The sequence below is a fragment of the Salvelinus alpinus genome, chromosome 25, assembly GCF_045679555.1.
Source record: "Salvelinus alpinus chromosome 25, SLU_Salpinus.1, whole genome shotgun sequence".
Taxonomy (NCBI): domain Eukaryota; kingdom Metazoa; phylum Chordata; class Actinopteri; order Salmoniformes; family Salmonidae; genus Salvelinus; species Salvelinus alpinus.
The window spans coordinates 47062334-47083083 of record NC_092110.1 but is presented as its reverse complement, the minus strand read 5'-3'; the positions used below and the strand labels follow the sequence as shown (position 1 = coordinate 47083083).

Here is a 20750-nt window from a genome sequence, read left to right as displayed (position 1 = left end):
AGTGTACTGTCGTGTACTGTCATGTACTAAAAACTACTCTCCTCTAGGCTGCTTAGTACCCGCTCATACTGCCCTAGCACAGCTCTAATAGCAGTATTCCGCACAGTCCACCTTGTTGGACATAGGGGTTTCCGGGTGGGCAGATGTGTTTCTTTGGACGTGGCAATTGATTCAAACATGCTCTTAAACTTTCCTGACTGGCCATAGAGGACACCTAACTGATGGACCCAGGAAAGGGAATCCCGGATCAGTGGGGAGGCTGAGCAGCCAGCCTGTGTAATCAGATTTACACAGTGTGCTCCACAATGGACATAGAGGGCTAATGGCTGCTGCCTTCTCACAATTGCCTGTGCACCTGTGTATTTTCCTGCCATGTTTGAGGCACCATCGTAACTCTGCCCACGTAAGCCAGACATGGGCAAATTGAGCCTCAACAACACTTCAGTTGCCACTTTCGCAATGCCCTCGCCTGTTGTCTCCGACACCCTGTATAGCCCAATAAACTCCTCGTGAGGGACAAGGTCATGGTCAACATAATGCAAAAAGACACTCTCCTGTTCAGCACCAGAGACATCTTGAGTACCATCAACAATTAATAAAAAATTGTACAATCGGAAGAGACCTAATCTCAGCTGCAATGCCTCGAATGATTGTATTGGCCATGATGTTCAGAATTTCATTCTGTGCTTTGGGGCCTCTTGAAACGTCAACACTCTGTTGGCAAGAGTTTGCGGTTCAAAAATTGTGGGTGTGGCTGATATGGTTTTGTGCCATCACTGAGGTAACTGGACAATGCTGTGCCACTGTCCCCTATACTGGTGCTGCTGGCAACAAGGGTGCCACCTGGTCCTGCCGTGGCTGTGACATTGTTCTCTGAAGTCTCTCTCCCTGGCTCTTTCCCTTTCACCACCCTCACAGACTCACAGTCTGTCTCCTAGAAAAGAAATAAGGTGTTTGCCGTACTCCTAACTACCGGTACCCAAAACTACACAATTAATCACAACAGCAATACCATTGCCATAAACAAATCTTAGTTTAGTCATCAGTTTAAGTTGAGAGCGGGGATATCCATGGCATTTTCCAATTATGTCCCTATTTTACAAGTAAAAAAAATTGAGAACCTTTCATAATGTTGCCAAACAAAGACTCAACAAACTTACCTGAGACTCCCTGTCTCTGCCAATCTGTCCCTGCATATCTGTCCCCAACTCTGCTGTCTGTGTGCCATCTGTTGCCTGCTCTGCCTAATGACATCATTGTGAAACATTCCATTAGCATTTCACTTCTTTCTTATGAACATTTTATCAACTCGTCTTTGAGATATTAGGCTACTAGAGTTCTTACTTTGCGTTTTGGTGTACTGAAAAATACTCTGATGTCCGCCATTTTTCTACCTGGCTGGCTGGCCGGTCTAGCTGCACACACACACATTTACACAACATATGCTACAACCTTTTCTAATTTTAATATAGTTTGTTTCATATTGGCTGGCTTCCAACAATAGCTGAATTTGTAAAGCTAGCGAGCACCAATTCCGTTTCTGTGGTGTTTGCTATAATCTTAAAAAAAAAAAAGGTGAAATAAAATAAATGTAAAAAAGTTCACTAGCGACAATTTAGCTTTTGCAACGAGACCATTAAATATATTTAAGACAATGGTATAAGAGAGTGTAGTTCTGTTCAGTTTGGACTTCAGTTTATCGCTAACCTTATCACAGGGACTTTGAAGCACTACAGCTGCATGCTGATCTTGGAATAAATTGACGATAGCAAAGATTCCATCTTTGACGACGCCACATTAATGGAATAGGTACTAGCTAGCTTGCTAGTTAATGTTTGCTTTAGTTTGCGCGCTAGCTCTGCAAATTCAGCTAGTGTGTGAACCCTGCCAACATAAAAATGTAAACATTGCTATGGCGCGATTGACTGGATTAACCTCACGTCAGTTACGTACATGTGCCTTTCGGACAGTAGATACGAACCCTCTATTACCTTGCCAGCTAAAGAACTGGCAGTGGATCAAACCATTGTGAGGCAAAGGGCGGGGTGGTCGCAATCTTTTGAAACTTAAAAAGGCGCTATTAAGTGTCTATAATCAGCACAACTGCTTTCATTGCGTATTATTAATATTATTGAAATTACATAGTTATGTTTACAGTGATAGATTGGGGGGGACAAATCATATTTTTCCCAGGGATTTCCGCCTATGTCTCTATGGCCAGGGCGTGACACAGTTAACCATTTCTTTGTGGATTTTGATGTGTCCTTGGGGTTATTCTCTTGTTGGAAGATCCTCTTGGAAGTGTCAGAGGCAAACAGCTTTTTGGCAAAAATATCCTGGTACTTAGTAAAAAATATATATCCTGGTACTTGATATCATTGACCTTAACATGGGCTAAAGGACAGGTTTAAAACAAAATGGTGCATCTTCAATATTATGGGGCCAATTTGCTTCCACTGGTCCTGGGGCCCTTTTTAAGGTCATGAAATGTACCAGGTACTAGGACATTTTAGCCAACAACCTGGTTGCCTCTGCCAGGAGGCTGACACTTCCAAGAGGGTCTTCCAGCAAGACAATAACCCCAAGGACACGTCAAAATCCACAAAGAAATACAATAAAGTTCAGTGTTATTTATTTTATACAGTCTTTTTCTCGTCTTTATCAAGGGTGTCAATAATTATGGACCTGATTGTATTTATGTAAGTACTTCACAACTGCCCCTTAGAACCAGTCCCCAGGCAGGCTAAGTGGATAACTGTTCCTCCGTAGCAATGCAGAGTAAATATTATTATAAACCAGGTGGTTCGAGCCATGAATGCTGATTGGCTGCATCCGTAGTCCCCAGGCAGGCTAAGTGGATAACTGTGATTGTAGACTGATGTATCTTGTCGTCAGGTTTCAGTCTATGAGTGGAGCAGTCTGGATCCTGTGTGCACTGTGACTTCCGGATTCGTTCTTGTGGAAGGAGGAAGTGCTGAGGTCATCCACAAACAGCCAATCACAGCCTTGCTGGCGGGGTGTGGGCGCGGGAGTTGTACCCGCCTCACCTGTCTCCTGACCTTTCACCTTGAGGACGTCAACAGCCAGCAAGGTCCCATTAACCACCTCTTCCTCAGCTCGCCCAAAAATGCCCAGGGGATGCTGAGACCCAACACCACAGTAAGACCGACAGCACACACAACTAGTGACAATGACATCACTATTAACTGACCTGACTGCATCATCATGAGTTCTGCTTCTAATTACGTCATAGCAATCGTATTTGTCCACTGGATCTCCTATCGGGTAGTCTGGGTTAATATACAGCTTGTTATTGAATAGATAACGAGTGCTATGTTTCACCCTCCCTGTCTCTCTGGATGGCGAGAGGACTAATGTATACCCTCTTAGGGTAGTCTGGGTTAGTATACAGCTTGTTATTGGTTGTGCATTTATAATGCATTACGCATAGTTCACAGGGTGTTATATATGTGCTTATAACACATTATGAATAGGGTATTATTAGTAATGCACCAGGAGTGCTCTGTTTTCAGCCCCCCGTCTCTCTGGGTGGTCAGTAGGACTACCATACTGACCTCTCTCTCTCAGGCCGAGGTGCAGCAGGACCAGATGGGAGGATACACCGTGACCCTGCAGTCCTCTGCCGTAGGACTACCATACTGACCTCTCTCTCTCTCTCTCAGGCCGAGGTGCAGCAGGACCAGATGGGAGGATACACCGTGACCCTGCAGTCCTCTGCCGTAGGACTACCATACTGACCTCTCTCTCTCTCTCTCAGGCCGAGGTGCAGCAGGACCAGATGGGAGGATACACCGTGACCCTGCAGTCCTCTGCCGTGGCGGCCTTCGTATGGCTAGATGTTGGGGACGTCCCAGGACGATTCAGCACCAACGGATTCCTCATGGTCACCAGGAACAGAACAGTCACCTTTAACCCCTGGGGTCCCACCAGTACCCAGCAGCTAGCCCAGGCCCTGACTGTTACGTCATTGAGAGATGTGTATTGACTATCTTGCGTATGAAATGGCATCCTATAACCTACATAGTGCACTACTTTTGACCAGAGCTCTATGGGTTGTACACTATATAGGGAATAGGGTGCCATTTTGGACATACTTACTGAACCACTACCCAGGAGTTAACCCAAACCCTCTCCCTAACCTCTCTGAGATGAGTACTGAGACCCTCTCTCTGAGATGAGTACTGAGACCCTCTCCCTAACCTCTCTGAGATGAGTACTGAGACCCTCTCTCAGAGATGAGTACTGAGACCCTCTCCCTAACCTCTCTCTGAGATGAGTACTGAGACCCTCTCCCTAACCTCTCTGAGATGAGTACTGAGACCCTCTCCCTAACCTCTCAGAGATGAGTACTGAGACCCTCTCCCTAACCTCTCAGAGATGAGTACTGAGACCCTCTCCCTAACCTCTCTGAGATGAGTACTGTGACCCTCTCCCTAACCTCTCTCTGAGATGAGTACTGTGACCCTCTCCCTAACCTCTCTCTGAGATGAGTACTGAGACCCTCTCCCTAACCTCTCTCTGAGATGAGTACTGAGACCCTCTCCCTAACCTCTCTCAGAGATGAGTACTGAGACCCTCTCCCTAACCTCTCAGAGATGAGTACTGAGACCCTCTCCCTAACCTCTCTCAGAGATGAGTACTGTGACCCTCTCCCTAACCTCTCTCAGAGATGAGTACTGAGACCCTCTCCCTAACCTCTCTCTGAGATGAGTACTGAGACCCTCTCCCTAACCTCTCTCGGAGATGAGTACTGAGACCCTCTCCCTAACATCTCTGAGATGAGTACTGAGACCCTCTCCCTAACCTCTCTCTGAGATGAGTACTGAGACCCTCTCCCTAACCTACCTCAGAGATGAGTACTGTGACCCTCTCCCTAACCTCTCTCTGAGATGAGTACTGAGACCCTCTCCCTAACCTCTCTCTGAGATGAGTACTGTGACCCTCTCCCTAACCTCTCTCAGAGATGAGTACTGAGACCCTCTCCCTAACCTCTCTCTGAGATGAGTACTGAGACCCTCTCCCTAACCTCTCTCTGAGATGAGTACTGTGACCCTCTCCCTAACCTCTCTTTGAGATGAGTACTGAGACCCTCTCCCTTACCTCTCTCAGAGATGAGTACTGAGACCCTCTCCCTAACCTCTCAGAGATTAGTACTGAGACCCTCTCCCTAACCTCTCTCTGAGATGAGTACTGAGACCCTCTCCCTAACCTCTCTCAGAGATGAGTACTGAGACCCTCTCCCTAACCTCTCTCAGAGATGAGTACTGAGACCCTCTCCCTAACCTCTTTCAGAGATGAGTACTGAGACCCTCTCCCTAACCTCTCTCAGAGATGAGTACTGTGACCCTCTCCCTAACCTCTTTCTGAGATGAGTACTGAGACCCTCTCTCAGAGATGAGTACTGAGACCCTCTCCCTAACCTCTCTCTGAGATGAGTACTGAGACCCTCTTCCTAACCTCTCTCTGAGATGAGTACTGTGACCCTCTCCCTAACCTCTCTCAGAGATGAGTACTGTGACCCTCTCCCTAACCTCTCTCAGAGATGAGTCCTGAGACCCTCTCCCTAAACTCTCTCTGAGATGAGTACTGTGACCCTCTCCCTAACCTCTCAGAGATGAGTACTGAGACCCTCTCCCTAACCTCTCAGAGATGAGTACTGAGACCCTCTCCCTAACCTCTCAGAGATGAGTACTGAGACCCTCTCCCTAACCCCTCAGAGATGAGTACTGAGACCCTCTCCCTAACCTCTCTCAGAGATGAGTACTGAGACCCTCTCCCTAACCTCTCAGAGATGAGTACTGAGACCCTCTCCCTAACCTCTCAGAGATGAGTACTGAGACCCTCTCCCTAACCTCTCAGAGATGAGTACTGAGACCCTCTGCCTAACCTCTCAGAGATGAGTACTGAGACCCTCTGCCTAACCCCTCTCAGAGATGAGTACTGAGACCCTCTCCCTAACCTCTCAGAGATGAGTACTGAGACCCTCTCCCTAACCTCTCAGAGATGAGTACTGTGACCCTCTCCCTAACCTCTCTGAGATGAGTACTGAGACCCTCTCCCTAACCTCTCTCTGAGATGAGTACTGAGACCCTCTCCCTAACCTCTCTCTGAGATGAGTACTGACCCTCTCCCTAACCTCTCTCTGAGATGAGTACTGAGACCCTCTCCCTAACCTCTCTCTGAGATGAGTACTGAGACCCTCTCCCTAACCTCTCTCTGAGATGAGTACTGAGACCCTCTCCCTAACCTCTCTCAGAGATGAGTACTGAGACCCTCTCCCTAACCTCTCAGAGATGAGTACTGTGACCCTCTCCCTAACCTCTCTCTGAGATGAGTACTGTGACCCTCTCCCTAACCTCTCTCTGAGATGAGTACTGAGACTCTCTCCCTAACCTCTCAGAGATGAGTACTGAGACCCTCTCCCTAACCTCTCTCTGAGATGAGTACTGAGACCCTCTCCCTAACCTACCTCAGAGATGAGTACTGTGACCCTCTCCCTAACCTACCTCAGAGATGAGTACTGAGACCCTCTCCCTAACCTCTCTCTGAGATGAGTACTGAGACCCTCTCCCTAACCTCTCAGAGATGAGTACTGAGACCCTCTCCCTAACCTCTCAGAGATGAGTACTGAGACCCTCTCCCTAACCTCTCTCTGAGATGAATTCTGAGACCCTCTCCCTAACCTCTCTCTGAGATGAGTACTGAGACCCTCTCCCTAACCTCTCTTTGAGATGAGTACTGAGACCCTCTCCCTAACCTCTCTCAGAGATGAGTACTGTGACCCTCTCCCTAACCTCTCTCAGAGATGAGTACTGAGACCCTCTCCCTAACCTCTCTCTGAGATGAGTACTGAGACCCTCTCCCTAACCTCTCTCTGAGATGAGTACTGAGACCCTCTCCCTAACCTCTCTCTGAGATGAGTACTGTGACCCTCTCCCTAACCTCTCAGAGATGAGTACTGAGACCTTCTCCCTAACCTCTCTCAGAGATGAGTACTGAGACCCTCTCCCTAACCTCTCAGAGATGAGTACTGTGACCCTCTCCCTAACCTCTCTCTGAGATGAGTACTGTGACCCTCTCCCTAACCTCTCTCTGAGATGAGTACTGAGACCCTCTCCCTAACCTCTCAGAGATGAGTACTGAGACCCTCTCCCTAACCTCTCTCTGAGATGAGTACTGAGACCCTCTCCCTAACCTACCTCAGAGATGAGTACTGTGACCCTCTCCCTAACCTACCTCAGAGATGAGTACTGAGACCCTCTCCCTAACCTCTCTCTGAGATGAGTACTGAGACCCTCTCCCTAACCTCTCTGAGATGAGTAGTGAGACCCTCTCCCTAACCTCTCAGAGATGAGTACTGAGACCCTCTCCCTAACCTCTCTCTGAGATGAATACTGAGACCCTCTCCCTAACCTCTCTCTGAGATGAATACTGAGACCCTCTCCCTAACCTCTCTCTGAGATGAGTACTGAGACCCTCTCCCTAACCTCTCTTTGAGATGAGTACTGAGACCCTCTCCCTAACCTCTCTCAGAGATGAGTACTGTGACCCTCTCCCTAACCTACCTCAGAGATGAGTACTGTGACCCTCTCCCTAACCTACCTCAGAGATGAGTACTGAGACCCTCTCCCTAACCTCTCAGAGATGAGTACTGAGACCCTCTCCCTAACCTCTCAGAGATGAGTACTGACACCCTCTCCCTAACCTCTCAGAGATGAGTACTGAGACCCTCTCCCTAACCTCTCTCTGAGATGAGTACTGAGACCCTCTCCCTAACCTCTCTCTGAGATGAGTACTGAGACCCTCTCCCTAACCTACCTCAGAGATGAGTACTGAGACCCTCTCCCTAACCTCTCTCAGAGATGAGTACTGAGACATGAGAAACCCCAACACTCTCCGTCAGTTGGATGTACAATGTTGTGTGTGGGATTTGTTGTAATTAAAGATACAAGTGAAGGAATTTGCATTAATAAAGTAAATGGAGATATATTTTGTATGGTTTTATTTTGCTATCATTTAGATTTGTCTATTTCAGACTACAAGGAAAGTCAAATGTTGCGGGTAAGGCTTTACATACACTAACTAACTAATGTAGGTCACTGGGTCTAGGAGCCTACAGTAAATAGGACTGCTGTAGGTCATTGGGTCTAGGAGGCTACAGTAAATAGGAATACTGTAGGTCATTGGGTCTAGGAGCCTACAGTAAATAGGACTGCTGTAGGTCATTGGGTCTAGGAGCCTACAGTAAATAGGACTGCTGTAGGTCATTGGGTCTAGGAGCCTACAGTAAATAGGACAGCTGTAGGTCATTGGGTCTAGGAGCCTACAGTAAATAGGACTACTGTAGGTCATTGGGTCTAGGAGGCTACAGTAAATAGGAATACTGTAGGTCATTGGGTCTAGGAGCCTACAGTAAATAGGACTGCTGTAGGTCATTGGGTCTAGGAGCCTACAGTAAATAGGACTGCTGTAGGTCATTGGGTCTAGGAGTCTACAGTAAATGGGAATACCATGAAGTGATATCCACTCTCCACAAGGAGGCAGTAGGAATACATTACCAAAGTACCCTTCATATTTAGTCTTCACTGTTCCCACTACCCAAACTACAGCTTGTAAAACTGGGATTGAAGAAACAGTCCATTTTACTTTTAGGAATTATACAATCCCTGTTGCATGTGTTTTCATATGGGTGGCTATCAATTCATTCCCACGTAATCCTCTACTAAATGTTTTCATTCTGTAAACACGTTGCAATTTGCCAGGCAAGTGTGTGGGTGGTCAACTCCAAAGATCACGGATATCTTTGATCCCTGGAGTTCCTATCGGATCTTGTAGTCACGGCAGATAATATTCCAATTTTTGGTGACTTTAATATTCACATGGAAAAGTCCACAGACCCACTCCAAAAGGCTTTCGGAGCCATCATCGACTCAGTTGGTTTTGTCCAACATGTCTCCGGACCTACTCACTGCCACAGTCATACTCTGGACCTAGTTTTGTCCCGTGGAATAAATGTTGTGGATATGAATGCTATAAATTCTCGGACAATCCAAAGATTCCTAGATGCCCTTCCAGACTCCCTCCACCTACCCAAGGCCGTCAGAGTACAAATATCAGTTAACCACCTAGCGGAGGAACTCAATTTAACCTTGCGTAATACCCTAGATGCAGTCGCAACCCTAAAAACAAAAAACATTTGTCATAAGAAACTAGCTCCATGGTATACAGAAGTTACCTGAGCCCTGAAGCAAGCTTCCAGAAAATTGGAACGGAAATGGCGCCACACCAAACTGGAAGTCTTCCGACTAGCTTGGAAAGACCGTACCGTGCAATATCGAAGAGCCCTCACTGCTGCTCGATCATTCTATTTTTCCAACTTAATTGAGGAGAATAAGAACAATCAAACTATTATTTTTGATACTGTCGCAAAGCTAACTAAAAACCAGCATTCCCCAAGAGAGGATTGCTTTCACTTCAGCAGTGATAAATTCATGAACTTCTTTGACGAAAGATCATTAGCAAATTACGGACTCCTCTTTAAATCTGCGTATTACTCCAAAGCTCAGCTGTCCTGAGTCTGCACAACTCTGCCAGGACCTAGGATCAAGGGAGACACTCAAGTTTTTTGATACTGTCTCTTGACACATTGATGAAAATAGTCATGGCCTCTAAACCTTCAACCTTCTGCATACTGGATTCCAACTAAACTACTGAAAGAGCTGCTTCCTGTCTTGAAAAAGCTAAACCTTGACCCAGAAAATATAAAAAACTATCGGCCTATATCGAATCTTCCATTCCTCTCAAAAAAATATGAAAAAGCTGTTGCGCAGCAACTCCCTGCCTTCCTGAAGACAAACAATGTATAGGAAATGCTTCAGTCTGGTTTTAGACCCCATCATAGCACTGAGACTGCACTTGTGAAGGTGGTAAATTACCTTTTAATGGCGTCAGACCGAGGCTCTACATCTGTCCTCATGATCCTAGACATTAGTGCTGCTTTTGATACCATCGATCACCACATTATTTTGGAGAGATTGGAAACCCAAATTGGTCTACACGGAGAAGTTCTGGCCTGGTTTAGATCTTATCTGTCGGAAAGATATCAGTTTGTCTCTGTGGATGGTTTGTCCTCTGACAAATCAACTGTAAATTTCGGTGTTCCTCAAGGCTCCGTTTTAGGACCACTATTGTTTTCGCTATATATTTTACCTCTTGGTGATGTAATTCGGAAACATAATGTTAACTCTCACTGCTATGCAGACGATACACAGCTGTACATTTCCCCAAAATGTCCCTCCCTGGAAGCCTGTGTTTCAGTGGATTTTCTACTTTTCTACAAAACAGAGATGCTTGTTCAAGGTCCCAAGAAACAAAGAGATCTTCTGTTGAATCTGACAATTAATCTTGATGGTTGTACAGTCGTCTCAAATAAAACTGTGAAAAACCTTGGCGTTACTCTGGACCCTGATCTCTCTTTTGACGAACATATCAAGACTGCCAAGAACAGCGTTTTTCCATCTACGTAACATTCTTTCTGTCCAAAATTGATGCAGAAAAATTAATCCATGCTATTGTCATTTCTTGTTTAGATTACTGCAATGCTCTACTTTCCGGCTACCCGGATAAAGCGCTAAATAAACTTCAGTTAGTGCAAAATACGGCTGATAGAATCCTGACTAGAACCAAAATATTTGATCATATTACTCCAGTGCTAGCCTCTCTACACTGGCTTCCTGTTAAGGCTAGGGCTGAATTCAAGTTTTTACTGCTGACCTACAAAGCATTACATGGGCTTGCTCCTACCTATCTTTCCGTTTTGGTCCTGCCGTACATACCTACACGTATGCTACGGTCACAAGAGGCAGGCCTCCTTCCTGTCCCTAGAATTTCTAAGCAAACAGCTGGAGGCAGGGCTTTCTCCTATAGAGCTAAATTTTTATGGAATGGTCTGCCTATCCATGTGAGAGACGCAGACTCGGTCTCGACCTTTAAATCTTTTTTGAAGACTCATCTCTTCAGTAGGTCCTATGACTGAGTGTAGTCTGGCCCAGGAGTGTGAAGGTGAACGGAAAGGCACTGGAGCAACGAACCGCCCTTGCTGTCTCTACCTGGCCGGTTTCCCTCTCTCCATTGGGATTCTCTGCCTCTAACCCTATTACGGGGGCTGAGTCACTGGCTTACTGGTGCTCTTCCATGCCGTCCCTAGGAGGGGTACGTCACTTGAGGACCATGCCTCAGGACTACCTGGCCTGATGACTCCTTGCTGTCCACCTGGTCGTGCTGCTGCTCCAGTTTCAACTGTTCTGCCTGCGGCTATGGAACCCTGACCTGTTCACCGGACATGCTACCTTGTCCCAGACCTGCTGTTTTCAACTCTCTAGAGACCGCAGGTGCGGTAGAGATACTCTGAATGATCAGCTATGAAAAGCCAACTGACATTTACTCCTGAGGTGCTGACCTGTTGCACCCTCTACAACCACAGTGATTTTTATTATCTGACCCTGCTGGTCATCTGTGAACATCTTGGCCATGTTCTGTTATAATCTCCACCCGGCACAGCCAGAAGAGGACTGGCCACCCCTCATAGCCTGGTTCCTCTAGGTTTCTTCCTAGGTTCTGGCCTTTCTAGGTAGTGTTTCCTAGCCACTGTGCTTCTACACCTGCATTGCTTGCTGTTTGGGGTTTTAGGCTGGGTTTCTGTACAGCACTTTGTGAAGTCAGCTGATGTAAGAAGGGCTATATAAATCAATTTGATTGATCACGGTGCAACTAGAGAACATTACCAACCCTCTCCGTATTTTCCGCTGGCTGCCCCAGAAAGCACTGGGCTGAAACAACTGCATTTTGGAGCTGTCTTACTGAAGAAAGCACTGAGCTAGGCTGAAACACCTGCATTTTGGAGCTGTCTTACTGAAGAAAGCAGAAAAGAAACCATGTTTGTATATGGCTTTATTAACTAAATAGTTTATTTATATATATATTTTGTTTAATTTAACAAATTGATATGTGACACATTAATGCCAAAATAATATGCAAAACAAAACATGAACAAATGTGTTTATTTTTTAGCTAAACTGGTGGGGCTCTTAACAGCCCTGAACGTCGGATCGCTACTGTTGAGTACTAACCCACAGTACTGAAGCCTGTCCCCACCATGGTAATACTACTAACCCACAGTACTGAAGCCTGTCCCCACCATGGTAATACTACTAACCCACAGTACTGAAGCCTGTCCCCTACCATGGTAATACTACTAACCCACAGTACTGAAGCCTGTCCCCCACCATGGTAATACTACTAACCCACAGTACTGAAGCCTGTCCCCCACCATGGTAATACTACTAACCCACAGTACTGAAGCCTGTCCCCCACCATGGTAATACTACTAACCCACAGTACTGAAGCCTGTCCCCCACCATGGTAATACTACTAACCCACAGTACTGAAGCCTGTCCCCCACCATGGTAATACTACTAACCCACAGTACTGAAGCCTGTCCCCCACCATGGTAATACTACTAACCCACAGTACTGAAGCCTGTCCCCACCATGGTAATACTACTAACCCACAGTACTGAAGCCTGTCCCCCACCATGGTAATACTACTAACCCACAGTACTGAAGCCTGTCCCCACCATGGTAATACTACTAACCCACAGTACTGAAGCCTGTCCCCTACCATGGTAAGTAATACTACTAACCCACAGTACTGAAGCCTGTCCCCTACCATGGTAATACTACTAACCCACAGTACTGAAGCCTGTCCCCCACCATGGTAATACTACTAACACACAGTACTGAAGTCTGTCCCCACCATGGTAATACTACTAACCCACAGTAACTGAAGTCTGTCCCCTACCATGGTAATACTACTAACCCACAGTACTGAAGCCTGTCCCCTACCATGGTAATACTACTAACCCACAGTACTGAAGCCTGTCCCCTACCATGGTAATACTACTAACCCACAGTACTGAAGCCTGTCCCCCACCATGGTAATACTACTAACCCACAGTACTGAAGCCTGTCCCCACCATGGTAATACTACTAACCCACAGTACTGAAGCCTGTCCCCTACCATGGTAATACTACTAACCCACAGTACTGAAGCATGTCCCCCACCATGGTAATACTACTAACCCACAGTACTGAAGCCTGTCCCCCACCATGGTAATACTACTAACCCACAGTACTGAAGCCTGTCCCCCACCATGGTAATACTACTAACCCACAGTACTGAAGCCTGTCCCCCACCATGGTAATACTACTAACCCACAGTACTGAAGCCTGTCCCCCACCATGGTAATACTACTAACCCACAGTACTGAAGCCTGTCCCCTACCATGGTAATACTACTAACCCACAGTACTGAAGCCTGTCCCCTACCATGGTAATACTACTAACCCACAGTACTGAAGCCTGTCCCCCACCATGGTAATACTACTAACCCACAGTACTGAAGCCTGTCCCCACCATGGTAATACTACTAACCCACAGTACTGAAGCCTGTCCCCCACCATGGTAATACTACTAACCCACAGTACTGAAGCCTGTCCCCACCATGGTAATACTACTAACCCACAGTACTGAAGCCTGTCCCTACCATGGTAATACTACTAACCCACAGTACTGAAGCCTGTCCCCCACCATGGTAATACTACTAACCCACAGTACTGAAGCCTGTCCCCCACCATGGTAATACTACTAACCCACAGTACTGAAGCCTGTCCCCACCATGGTAATACTACTAACCCACAGTACTGAATCCTGTCCCCCACCATGGTAATACTACTAACCCACAGTACTGAAGTCTGTCCCCTACCATGGTAATACTACTAACCCACAGTACTGAAGCCTGTCCCCCACCATGGTAATACTACTAACCCACAGTACTGAAGCCTGTCCCCCACCATGGTAAAACTACTAACCCACAGTACTGAAGCCTGTCCCCTACCATGGTAATACTACTAACCCACAGTACTGAAGCCTGTCCCCACCATGGTAATACTACTAACCCACAGTACTGAAGCCTGTCCCCACCATGGTAATTCTACTAACCCACAGTACTGAAGCCTGTCCCCCACCATGGTAATACTACTAACCCACAGTACTGAAGCCTGTCCCTACCATGGTAATACTACTAACCCACAGTACTGAAGCCTGTCCCCACCATGGTAATACTACTAACCCACAGTACTGAAGCCTGTCCCCTACCATGGTAATACTACTAACCCACAGTACTGAAGCCTGTCCCTACCATGGTAATACTACTAACCCACAGTACTGAAGCCTGTCCCCTACCATGGTAATACTACTAACCCACAGTACTGAAGCCTGTCCCCACCATGGCAATACTACTAACCCACAGTACTGAAGCCTGTCCCCTACCATGGTAATACTACTAACCCACAGAACTGAAGCCTGTCCCCTACCATGGTAATACTACTAACCCACAGTACTGAAGCCTGTCCCCTACCATGGTAATACTACTAACCCACAGTACTGAAGCCTGTCCCCTACCATGGTAATACTACTAACCCACAGTACTGAAGCCTGTCCCCTACCATGGTAATACTACTAACCCACAGTACTGAAGCCTGTCCCCCACCATGGTAATACTACTAACCCACAGTACTGAAGCCTGTCCCCTACCATGGTAATACTACTAACCCACAGTACTGAAGCCTGTCCCCACCATGGTAATACTACTAACCCACAGTACTGAAGCCTGTCCCCTACCATGGTAATACTACTAACCCACAGTACTGAAGCCTGTCCCCACCATGGTAATACTACTAACCCACAGAACTGAAGCCTGTCCCCTACCATGGTAATACTACTAACCCACAGTACTGAAGCCTGTCCCCTACCATGGTAATACTACTAACCCACAGTACTGAAGCCTGTCCCCTACCATGGTAATACTACTAACCCACAGTACTGAAGCCTGTCCCCTACCATGGTAATACTACTAACCCACAGAACTGAAGCCTGTCCCCCACCATGGTAATACTACTAACCCACAGTACTGAAACCTGTCCCCACCATGGTAATACTACTAACCCACAGTACTGAAGCCTGTCCCCCACCATGGTAATACTACTAACCCACAGTACTGAAGCCTGTCCCCTACCATGGTAATACTACTAACCCACAGTACTGAAGCCTGTCCCCTACCATGGTAATACTACTAACCCACAGTACTGAAGCCTGTCCCCACCATGGTAATACTACTAACCCACAGTACTGAAGCCTGTCCCCCACCATGGTAATACTACTAACCCACAGTACTGAAGCCTGTCCCCCACCATGGTAATACTACTAACCCACAGTACTGAAGTCTGTCCCTACCATGGTAATACTACTAACCCACAGTACTGAAGCCTGTCCCCACCATGGTAATACTACTAACCCACAGTACTGAAGCCTGTCCCCCACCATGGTAATACTACTAACCCACAGTACTGAAGCCTGTCCCCACCATGGTAATACTACTAACCCACAGTACTGAAGCCTGTCCCCCACCATGGTAATACTACTAACCCACAGTACTGAAGCCTGTCCCCACCATGGTAATACTACTAACCCACAGTACTGAAGTCTGTCCCCTACCATGGTAATACTACTAACCCACAGTACTGAAGCCTGTCCCCTACCATGGTAATACTACTAACCCACAGTACTGAAGCCTGTCCCCTACCATGGTAATACTACTAACCCACAGTACTGAAGCCTGTCCCCTACCATGGTAATACTACTAACCCACAGTACTGAAGCCTGTCCCCACCATGGTAATACTACTAACCCACAGTACTGAAGCCTGTCCCCACCATGGTAATACTACTAACCCACAGTACTGAAGCCTGTCCCCACCATGGTAATACTACTAACCCACAGTACTGAAGCCTGTCCCCCACCATGGTAATACTACTAACCCACAGTACTGAAGCCTGTCCCCACCATGGTAATACTACTAACCCACAGTCCTGAAGCCTGTCCCCTACCATGGTAATACTACTAACCCACAGTACTGAAGCCTGTCCCCACCATGGTAATACTACTAACCCACAGTACTGAAGCCTGTCCCCAGCATGGTAATACTACTAACCCACAGTACTGAAGCCTGTCCCCCACCATGGTAATACTACTAACCCACAGTACTGAAGCCTGTCCCCACCATGGTAATACTACTAACCCACAGTCCTGAAGCCTGTCCCCTACCATGGTAATACTACTAACCCACAGTACTGAAGCCTGTCCCCTACCATGGTAATACTACTAACCCACAGTACTGAAGCCTGTCCCCACCATGGTAATACTACTAACCCACAGTACTGAAGCCTGTCCCCATCATGGTAATACTACTAACCCACAGTACTGAAGCCTGTCCCCACCATGGTAATACTACTAACCCACAGTACTGAAGCCTGTCCCCCACCATGGTAATACTACTAACCCACAGTACTGAAGCCTGTCCCCACCATGGTAATACTACTAACCCACAGTCCTGAAGCCTGTCCCCTACCATGGTAATACTACTAACCCACAGTACTGAAGCCTGTCCCCTACCATGGTAATACTACTAACCCACAGTACTGAAGCCTGTCCCCACCATGGTAATACTACTAACCCACAGTACTGAAGCCTGTCCCCACCATGGTAATACTACTAACCCACAGTACTGAAGCCTGTCCCCCACCATGGTAATACTACTAACCCACAGTACTGAAGCCTGTCCCCCACCATGGTAATACTACTAACCCACAGTACTGAAGCCTGTCCCCTACCATGGTAATACTACTAACCCACAGTACTGAAGCCTGTCCCCTACCATGGTAATACTACTAACCCACAGTACTGAAGCCTGTCCCCCACCATGGTAATACTACTAACCCACAGTACTGAAGCCTGTCCCCACCATGGTAATACTACTAACCCACAGTACTGAAGCCTGTCCCCCACCATGGTAATACTACTAACCCACAGTACTGAAGCCTGTCCCCACCATGGTAATACTACTAACCCACAGTACTGAAGCCTGTCCCTACCATGGTAATACTACTAACCCACAGTACTGAAGCCTGTCCCCCACCATGGTAATACTACTAACCCACAGTACTGAAGCCTGTCCCCCACCATGGTAATACTACTAACCCACAGTACTGAAGCCTGTCCCCACCATGGTAATACTACTAACCCACAGTACTGAATCCTGTCCCCCACCATGGTAATACTACTAACCCACAGTACTGAAGTCTGTCCCCTACCATGGTAATACTACTAACCCACAGTACTGAAGCCTGTCCCCCACCATGGTAATACTACTAACCCACAGTACTGAAGCCTGTCCCCCACCATGGTAAAACTACTAACCCACAGTACTGAAGCCTGTCCCCTACCATGGTAATACTACTAACCCACAGTACTGAAGCCTGTCCCCACCATGGTAATACTACTAACCCACAGTACTGAAGCCTGTCCCCACCATGGTAATACTACTAACCCACAGTACTGAAGCCTGTCCCCCACCATGGTAATACTACTAACCCACAGTACTGAAGCCTGTCCCTACCATGGTAATACTACTAACCCACAGTACTGAAGCCTGTCCCCACCATGGTAATACTACTAACCCACAGTACTGAAGCCTGTCCCCTACCATGGTAATACTACTAACCCACAGTACTGAAGCCTGTCCCTACCATGGTAATACTACTAACCCACAGTACTGAAGCCTGTCCCCTACCATGGTAATACTACTAACCCACAGTACTGAAGCCTGTCCCCACCATGGTAATACTACTAACCCACAGTACTGAAGCCTGTCCCCTACCATGGTAATACTACTAACCCACAGTACTGAAGCCTGTCCCCACCATGGTAATACTACTAACCCACAGAACTGAAGCCTGTCCCCTACCATGGTAATACTACTAACCCACAGTACTGAAGCCTGTCCCCTACCATGGTAATACTACTAACCCACAGTACTGAAGCCTGTCCCCTACCATGGTAATACTACTAACCCACAGTACTGAAGCCTGTCCCCTACCATGGTAATACTACTAACCCACAGAACTGAAGCCTGTCCCCCACCATGGTAATACTACTAACCCACAGTACTGAAGCCTGTCCCCACCATGGTAATACTACTAACCCACAGTACTGAAGCCTGTCCCCCACCATGGTAATACTACTAACCCACAGTACTGAAGCCTGTCCCCTACCATGGTAATACTACTAACCCACAGTACTGAAGCCTGTCCCTACCATGGTAATACTACTAACCCACAGTACTGAAGCCTGTCCCCCACCATGGTAATACTACTAACCCACAGTACTGAAGCCTGTCCCCCACCATGGTAATACTACTAACCCACAGTACTGAAGCCTGTCCCCACCATGGTAATACTACTAACCCACAGTACTGAATCCTGTCCCCCACCATGGTAATACTACTAACCCACAGTACTGAAGTCTGTCCCCTACCATGGTAATACTACTAACCCACAGTACTGAAGCCTGTCCCCCACCATGGTAATACTACTAACCCACAGTACTGAAGCCTGTCCCCCACCATGGTAAAACTACTAACCCACAGTACTGAAGCCTGTCCCCTACCATGGTAATACTACTAACCCACAGTACTGAAGCCTGTCCCCACCATGGTAATACTACTAACCCACAGTACTGAAGCCTGTCCCCACCATGGTAATACTACTAACCCACAGTACTGAAGCCTGTCCCCCACCATGGTAATACTACTAACCCACAGTACTGAAGCCTGTCCCTACCATGGTAATACTACTAACCCACAGTACTGAAGCCTGTCCCCACCATGGTAATACTACTAACCCACAGTACTGAAGCCTGTCCCCTACCATGGTAATACTACTAACCCACAGTACTGAAGCCTGTCCCTACCATGGTAATACTACTAACCCACAGTACTGAAGCCTGTCCCCTACCATGGTAATACTACTAACCCACAGTACTGAAGCCTGTCCCCACCATGGTAATACTACTAACCCACAGTACTGAAGCCTGTCCCCTACCATGGTAATACTACTAACCCACAGTACTGAAGCCTGTCCCCACCATGGTAATACTACTAACCCACAGAACTGAAGCCTGTCCCCTACCATGGTAATACTACTAACCCACAGTACTGAAGCCTGTCCCCTACCATGGTAATACTACTAACCCACAGTACTGAAGCCTGTCCCCTACCATGGTAATACTACTAACCCACAGTACTGAAGCCTGTCCCCTACCATGGTAATACTACTAACCCACAGAACTGAAGCCTGTCCCCCACCATGGTAATACTACTAACCCACAGTACTGAAGCCTGTCCCCACCATGGTAATACTACTAACCCACAGTACTGAAGCCTGTCCCCCACCATGGTAATACTACTAACCCACAGTACTGAAGCCTGTCCCCTACCATGGTAATACTACTAACCCACAGTACTGAAGCCTGTCCCCTACCATGGTAATACTACTAACCCACAGTACTGAAGCCTGTCCCCACCATGGTAATACTACTAACCCACAGTACTGAAGCCTGTCCCCCACCATGGTAATACTACTAACCCACAGTACTGAAGCCTGTCCCCCACCATGGTAATACTACTAACCCACAGTACTGAAGTCTGTCCCCACCATGGTAATACTACTAACCCACAGTACTGAAGCCTGTCCCCACCATGGTAATACTACTAACCCACAGTACTGAAGCCTGTCCCCCACCATGGTAATACTACTAACCCACAGTACTGAAGCCTGTCCCTACCATGGTAATACTACTAACCCACAGTACTGAAGCCTGTCCCCCACCATGGTAATACTACTAACCCACAGTACTGAAGCCTGTCCCCCACCATGGTAATACTACTAACCCACAGTACTGAAGCCTGTCCCCACCATGGTAATACTACTAACCCACAGTACTGAATCCTGTCCCCCACCATGGTAATACTACTAACCCACAGTACTGAAGTCTGTCCCCTACCATGGTAATACTACTAACCCACAGTACTGAAGCCTGTCCCCCACCATGGTAATACTACTAACCCACAGTACTGAAGCCTGTCCCCCACCATGGTAAAACTACTAACCCACAGTACTGAAGCCTGTCCCCTACCATGGTAATACTACTAACCCACAGTACTGAAGCCTGTCCCCACCATGGTAATACTACTAACCCACAGTACTGAAGCCTGTCCCCACCATGGTAATACTACTAACCCACAGTACTGAAGCCTGTCCCCCACCATGGTAATACTACTAACCCACAGTACTGAAGCCTGTCCCTACCATGGTAATACTACTAACCCACAGTACTGAAGCCTGTCCCCACCATGGTAATACTACTAACCCACAGTACTGAAGCCTGTCCCCTACCATGGTAATACTACTAACCCACAGTACTGAAGCCTGTCCCTACCATGGTAATACTACTAACCCACAGTACTGAAGCCTGTCCCCTACCATGGTAATACTACTAACCCACAGTACTGAAGCCTGTCCCCACCATGGTAATACTACTAACCCACAGTACTGAAGCCTGTCCCCTACCATGGTAATACTACTAACCCACAGTACTGAAGCCTGTCCCCACCATGGTAATACTACTAACCCACAGAACTGAAGCCTGTCCCCTACCATGGTAATACTACTAACCCACAGTACTGAAGCCTGTCCCCTACCATGGTAATACTACTAA

At 47.2% G+C, this 20750-nt stretch overlaps 1 protein-coding gene across 2 annotated transcripts in view; it reads left to right on the top strand.

Moving 5' to 3' along the window:
- Positions 1-8010, top strand: part of manba (mannosidase, beta A, lysosomal) — a 66974-nt gene extending 58964 nt beyond the window's left edge. Inside the window, exons 16-17 of one of the 2 annotated variants that reach the window (XM_071366966.1) lie at positions 2896-3159; positions 3779-8010. In XM_071366966.1, the coding sequence (XP_071223067.1) occupies positions 2896-3159; positions 3779-4006 (492 nt within the window). In that variant the 3' untranslated portion in view covers positions 4007-8010. Of the gene's footprint in view, positions 1-2895; positions 3160-3588 lie in introns of both variants that reach the window. The other variant, XM_071366967.1, reaches the window with a different exon arrangement.
- Positions 8011-20750: the final 12740 nt, after the last annotated feature.